This window comes from Erpetoichthys calabaricus, chromosome 1 (genome assembly GCF_900747795.2).
Source record: "Erpetoichthys calabaricus chromosome 1, fErpCal1.3, whole genome shotgun sequence".
NCBI classification, from domain to species: domain Eukaryota; kingdom Metazoa; phylum Chordata; class Cladistia; order Polypteriformes; family Polypteridae; genus Erpetoichthys; species Erpetoichthys calabaricus.
Window position 1 is genome coordinate 341,475,382 of NC_041394.2, and position 7,611 is coordinate 341,482,992.

The following is a 7,611-nucleotide window of genomic DNA, read 5'->3' on the forward strand; positions in this document are numbered from 1 at the left end:
TGGGGTCTTGTAGCCTTTTCTTATAGTGGAAGCCATTATGTGTACCAATGTTAGGGTTGTGTCCCACGTTTCTAGGGGTGTGGTCTCGTAGGTCGTAACCTCAAGATCATTAACAGATGGGATAAAAGGTCAGCGTTTGCATTGAACTTTACTAAATCTGCAGATAAATACTTCAGAACCTTTATCGTATTCTCTTTGTGATTCATTTTCATCTCTTGCCCAGTTTTGAACCTCTTTCTTGAATTTTGACTGTGATTTTCACCTCTTGTCTAGGTTTCGTTCACTAAACAGTGGACAAGAAATGCCCCTAAACATTACCATACCCTATTACTCATGTGTTACATGCACACACCACTTTTTCCACAATGGGAGCCTCAACAGTGATGGCTCCACACTTCTGGCACTGTGGCTTATAGCCATTCACCTTTTCTTTGGCATCACCCATTTTTCCATCACTTAGGGAACTGCACACAGGGGACCCTCTGCGTCTCTACAGGACCTGAATTAAATGAGAACCCCCTCCGAGATGGCTAATGTCTGTAAAAGTGAGGTTCTTTTGATGAGATAATTACAAACATCTCTTATATATATTTCTCTTCTGGTTCGTCCTGCTTCCACTTCAAAACTGGTCCTGCCGACACGCAGCCGACACGGCATTTCTCAATTCCTATTCGTCCTCTTCCATGTTATGCACTATACTGGCCTGCTGAGCGTAATACATCCAACAAGTACTCGAGCTGCTGCCACAATGGTAAAGTAGCCTTACCACCTTTGCGGGAGTCACCTGTATCTTTACAACAGCTTCTTACACAGCAAACATCAGAAGCTAAAAATGATCATGAACACATTTGAGTATACAACTCTTCTCTAGCGTTTGCTTCCATGGGTGCACAGATAACTCATCCTCCTGGCCACGGATCATACTGTTTTAAAATACACGGGCAAATCTCTCCACTATACGCTAACACTTCTACCTCTCCAGGATATGGACAGTTGTATGTTTTTGACACAGCGCCAACTACTGCAGTACGCTTACAAAATAAAGCAAACTCTGCATGCAGTGAAAATGTACTTCTCTAGCTAGATTTTATGCTCAGAACCATCAACCCCTTCGCTAGATCATTCAAACACATGCATGAAATTGCTCAGTCCAATCCAACAGCATCTGTACAAATGGTTTTCAAGGAAAACCATGGGCAGGATTTACGACGATACAATGCCCTGACATGTCACACCGATGTTGCAGCGATTTTCATCGGAGAAGATGGTGAACCCCCTGCTGAAAGTGGTATTTGCATCTATCCCATAGGCAATTCCTGTAAACAGGTTTCCACACTCAATATGAATTGCAATCCTATGGTTTACCTACTTTTATTCCCTTACGGAGACATTGGCTGGCACAAAGATTTACAATATGTTCTCGATAAAAGAACCGCCAAGCGAATAAGGCTTACTCAATGCCAATTTTACGCATACAGATTATCAATGAGGAATACGTTTAGTATTTTGCACTCCAGCTGCAAACTATTCCAACAGTACGTCGTAGATGCGTATGTTAAAACAGGGGACACCCATCTCAGATATCTCAGATTACATCAACAAGATCTGCGTGTGGAGCAATACAAAGGACTATCAAATGCACTGCAAGCAAACGCTGAATATAACAACGTATGTGTAGGCAAAATGATCATATTACCGTCCACATTTCCAGGAAGTCCAAGATACATGCAACAAAACTATCAGGATGCCATGGCCATAGTACGTAAATTCGGAAAGCCTGATTTATTTTTCACTTTCACGTGTAATCCTATTTGGCCGGAAATTCTACATGCACACTGCGTCTTTCAAGAAGTATTTATTTCTTCTTGATTTCTGAATTCCTTTCTCACCGTTTTCCGTTCCTATTCTTACACCGCCGTATGCTACGGCGGGCGTCAGCTAGTGTTATAATATTTGTAGTCATATCAAACACTAGGACTTCACAGGTGACACCAACACAACCTAAGCTATTGTCCATACAGCAGCCTTCATGTCAGGTGGTCTATCTTGAGCATTTTTACAGAGTTTGCAGTCTTTTAAGTCTTCAACGCTGTCTCCCTCACATATCTCAGATCATGTCTCTAAAACTGCACCATCGAGAGCTCTTGAGCCCCTTATCTTGGACAGTACACCTATGAGGCAATGCTGCTGGAAAATTAGGGGCAAATAACAGCGTGGCACAGTGAATAATGGAAGAGTTTCAATAGCTGTATGTCTTGTTATTGTCCCGTATGGTTCTGCAGGGAAGATTATAAAAAGTCCCAATCGCTTCTTTTATTTCTCCTTACAAGTACACACTGGTAATTTTATCTTCAGCCTAAAGCTTGGGAAGATCCATAGTCATTGCACTACCATTTGCATTTGCTTGGGCAGTTGCATAATTCCCTGCATCAGTCCCATCAACCCTCATGCTGCTCCTTGCCAGCAATTCTGTTAAAAGCTTTATTTATTATCTTGGACAGCTTAAGCTAGCTATCATATTGCATCATATCATATTGTATCGTATCGTAACCCTCATGCTGCTCCTTGCCAACAAAGTTGCCTTTTTAAAAGCACTTACTTGTTGTATTCTTGTTAAAATGCACAATTACATATAATGTTAACCTTTTCTGTGAGCTCTACAGTCATATACAGTCTGAGTTACACATTTAATTCACATTAATGTGTTCTGTATGCATGTGTATTGTATGTTTTATTGTTGATTTTGAATCCTTATTTTTCATGTTATTGCTGTTAAGTTTTGCAAATACGTACAGTCCTTTATAAATGTGCTTCCATGCCTTGTGTTCTGTGGGACATGAGGCCACCCTCCCATCACCACTTGAAGGTCTCTGGCTATTTAAGGCAAGATCATTGGGTTTGTGTGTGCAATTTTGAGTATTGCTTCGTTTCTTTGGATTTTCTGTTTTCTTCTGACTTTGTGTTTCTGTTTGAGGTCTCCCACCTGAAGCTAAAGATGTTTGGGCCTGGCCAGTACATGGATGGAAAACCATGTAGTGAAAGCTTGGATTGCTGCTGGAAGAGGTGTTGGTTTGTGAGGCCAGCGGGGAATGTGCACTTACCCTATGGTCTGAATGTGGATCCCAATGCCCCAGTGCAGTAATGGGGACACTGTTGTAAAAATGGCATCATCCTTCGGATGAGATGTAAAACTGAGATCCTGACTCTCTGTGGTCATTAGAGATCCCTGAGCATCCTTTCTAAAGAGCAGGATGTACAGTGCATCCGGAAAGTATTCACAGCGCATCACTTTTTCCAAATTTTGTTATGTTACAGTCTTATTCCAAAATTGATTAAACTCATTTTTTCCCTTAGAATTCTACACACAACACCCCATAATGACAATGTGAAAAAAGTTCACTTGAGATTTTTGCAAATTTATTAAAAATAAAAAAACTGAGAAATCCCATGTACATAAGTATTCACAGCCTTTGCTCAATACTTTGTCGATGCACCTTTGGCAGCAATTACAGCCTCAAGTCTTGTTGAATATGATGCCACAAGCTTGGCACACCTATCCTTGGCCAGTTTCGCCCATTCCTCTTTGCAGCACCTCTCAAGCTCCATCAGGTTGGATGGGAAGCGTCGGTGCACAGCCATTTTAAGATCTCTCCAGAGATGTTCAATCGGATTCAAGTCTGGGCTCTGGCTGGGCCACTCAAGGACATTCACAGAGTTGTCCTGAAGCCACACCTTTGATATCTTGGCTGTGTGCTTAGGGTCGTTGTACTGCTGAAAGATGAACCGTCGCCCCAGTCTGAGGTCAAGAGCGCTCTGGAGCAGGTTTTCATCCAGGATGTCTCTGTACATTGCTGCAGTCATCTTTCCCTTTATCCTGATAAGTCTCCCAGTTCCTGCCACTGAAAAACATCCCCACAGCATGATGCTGCCACCACCATGCTTCACTGTAGGGATGGTGCCAGGTTTCCTCCAAACGTGGCATTCACACCAAAGAGTTCAATCTTTGTCTCATCAGACCAGAGAATTTTCTTTCTCATGGTCTGAGAGTCCTTCAGGTGCCTTTTGGCAAACTCCAGGCGGGCTGCCATGTGCCTTTTACTAAGGAGTGGCTTCCGTCTGGCCACTCTACCATACAGGCCTGATTGGTGGATGGCTGCAGAGATGGTTGTCCTTCTGGAAGGTTCTCCTCTCTCCACAGAGGACCTCTGGAGCTCTGACAGAGTGACCATTGGGTTCTTGGTCACCTCCCTGACTAAGGCACTTCTCCCCCGATTGCTCAGTTTAGATGGCTGGCCAGCTCTAGGAAGAGGCCTGGTGGTTTTGAACTTCTTCCACTTACGGATGATGGAGGCCACTGTGCTCTTTGGGACCTTCAAAGCAGCAGAAATTTTTCCCCAGATTTGTGCCTTGAGACAATCCTGTCTCAGAGGTCTACAGACAATTCCTTTGACTTCATGCTTGGTTTGTGCTTTGACATGACCTGTCAAATGTGGGACCTTATATAGACCGGTGTGTGCCTTTCCAAATCATGTCCAGTCAGCTGAATTTACCACAGGTGGACTCCAATTAAGCTGCAGAAGCATCTCAAGGATGATCAGGGGAAACAGGATGCACCTGAGCTCAATTTTGAGCTTCACAGCAAAGGCTGTGAATACTTATGTACATGTGCTTTCTCAGTTTTTTTATTTTTAATAAATTTGCAAAAACCTCAAGTAAACGTTTTTCATGTTGTCATTATGGGGTGTTGTGTGTAGAATTCTGAGGAAAAAAATGAATTTAATCCATTTTGGAATAAGGCTGTAACATAACAAAATGTGGAAAAAGTGATGCGCTGTGAATACTTTCCAGATGCACTGTATCTTAATATGCAGGTTAAATTGGCTTGGTAATTGTGGCCCTCTAATCATCCCCTGTCTCTAACTGGCCATCTAACAGCAAATGTGTAGTGAGTGTACTGGTGCAAAAAAATGGCTGCTGTCTCATCACCCAGGTGGATGATGCACATTAGTGGTAGTTGAAGTCCCTCCTTACTCACTATGAAAAGCACTTTGAGTAGTGAGAAAAGTGCTATATAAATATAAAGAATTATTATTATGGGGATTTGTTGGTTGTAGGATTTCCTTCTAGAAAACTCCTTTTGTCTATTTTTCCTCTTTTGAGGTTTTCATTATATATATTTTTTGTAAATCTTTCCTTTATAACGATTCTTTGCTGCCCTTATTCCATTTCTTGTGCAGCTTCTGATGTATTTTAGGACATTTCAGGTTATTTTTCTGACTCCCCACGTTTGAAGCTTGCTAGGCCAAAGCCTCTTGGTCGCTGTGAGAACTAGCTGGGTTTGGGGTGAGTCTCCTCCAGTATGATGGTTAGTGTCCTGGCCTGCCTTCATGGTTCTTTTAGGAGATCTTACACCCATTTTTGCTACCATTGGGATTCCACTTCACAACAAAGAGCTGCATATCTATCTAAATAATCTTACATTCCTATATCATCATGTCACACAAATTGATATTGACTTTTATTTCCAATTAATGAGCAAAAACATTTTAAGCCTTATGCACACATTTCTTCTTTGTTACAGTATATAGCTAACTAATGTATAGTGCACTCAGCATTTAAGTAGAAGTGAGCTTAATGCAATTTTTACATAACTGGAAGTGAGCTTAATACAGTTTTTACAAGGGATGTTCAAAAAGTTTCTGCACTTTTTTTAACACTATTTCTTAAGAATTTCAAAAACAAGTTACATCACTTTTCTACATAGTCACCCTTGTTTTCGATGTGATTTTCCCTGTTGGTACCAACATTTTAATATCCAATTACTACTCCTCCCGCCTTCACCATTTCCAACGAAAATGTAAAACTTCGGAAACTTTTTGAATGTCCTTCGTATATGGTGACTACTTGTAATGTTAAATAAAGAATGTAAGAGCTGGTGTTGGTGCTCTTCTGTGAATGGAGTTTATTTCAACAGGCATAAGCTATTCTACTTTGAAAGATCTCTCCTATTGGAAAATCTCCAGACTTTTCATTGTGCATTGGTATGTTTCTGCAGATTTACAAGACATTGGCACCATCTCCTCATCTTCATTTCCTCAGACATCTAAGCAGTGCAGACCAGAACAAACACAGCAACATGAAAATGCAAAGATATTAAAATCGGGACTTGAGCTTTTGACGCTGGCCACTTTGCAGCGGAGTTCCTTGTCTGTTGTGAGACTAACAAGGGCTGATGAAAGGAACACCAAGGAACAGAGGTGCAGTACAAATTCATCTGCTTTGTCTGTTTTACAAGAGCAGAAGAAAAGGTTTAATCCAAAAAGTAAACTCAGGGATAAGCATGATAGTCCTTCAAGAAAGAAGCCACATTGCTGTTCTGAATGTGGCAAGCGGTTCTCTTCCCATAGTTGTCTTCGCATTCACACAAGAATTCACACTGGAGAGAAGCCATACTGCTGTCCTAAATGTGGAAAGAAATTTTCACAGTTTTTTGGTCTTCAATCACACACAAGAATTCACACTGGACAAAAGCCATACAGCTGTCCTGAATGTGGCAGGCGGTTCTTGCAAACAAGCACTCTTAACACCCACATGAGAATTCATAATGGGCAGAAACCATACTGTTGTTGTGAATGTGGTAAAGGATTCACTACTAGTGGCAGTCTTCATGTTCACAGAAGGATTCACACTGGGCAGAAGCCATATCGCTGTCCTGAATGTGGAAAAGAATTCACCTCCAGTGGTGGTCTTCAGAAACACAGAGCAATCCATACAGGAGAGAAGCCATATGGGTGCTCCGAATGTGGAAGACAATTTCTCCGCCGTAGCAATTTGAAGACACACACAAGAATTCATAGTGGAGAAAGGCCATATTGCTGTGCTGAATGTGGCAAACGATTCACCACCAATGGCAGTCTTAACGTTCACAAAAGAATTCACACTGGAGAGAAGCCATATCGCTGTTCTGAATGTGGAAAGGAATTTACCTCCAGTGGTGGTCTTCAAAAGCACACAGGAATTCATTCGGATGAGAAGCCATATTGCTGTTCAGAATGTGGAAAAAAATTCACCTTTCGTGCCAGTCGTCAGAGACATATGAAAATTCATGCACACAGAGACACCACCAACTTTCAGGATCACTTTACTTGAAAGTAGGCAAGAAATAGAACTTGCCAGTCTCAGAGATGCATTGAGACCACACTCAAGACTAAAAAACAGAAAATGAGAAAGCGTTAGTCACTTGGCACGTAACAATACCAACTGACAGGAAAATACATGTCAGAAATAGTCAAAAAGTTAAAGAATCTGATAACGTGGGGGATCATTGAAGTTTCAGTTTTAAATGATTACTCCATACTCAAAGTGGAAAGTCAAAAAATAAAACTAAGAAATGCATTCTGAGATTAGTGAGATGTGGAATAAAACAATTGAGATTGTGCTAGTGGTGCTGAGATCAACAGACTTTACCAATAAATAACTCACATGCCCATCTGACATCCTACCAATTACCATCGATATATTCAAACCACAGAAGGAAGCACTTTTAGGGACAACGTATGACTTAGGCTGAGTTCTGGCAGCAAATTTAAAAGAATAACAACAGCAGCAGTG

The 7,611-nt window shown here is 41.3% G+C and overlaps 1 protein-coding gene across 1 annotated transcript in view; it reads left to right on the forward strand.

The window, feature by feature from the left end:
• Positions 1–7,611, forward strand: part of LOC127527453 (zinc finger protein 501-like) — a 34,441-nt gene extending 26,830 nt beyond the window's left edge. The window contains exon 3 of the mRNA XM_051926293.1: positions 6,056–7,611. Within this exon, the coding sequence (XP_051782253.1) occupies positions 6,056–7,149 (1,094 nt within the window). The 3' untranslated portion in view covers positions 7,150–7,611. The remainder of the gene's footprint in view (positions 1–6,055) is intronic.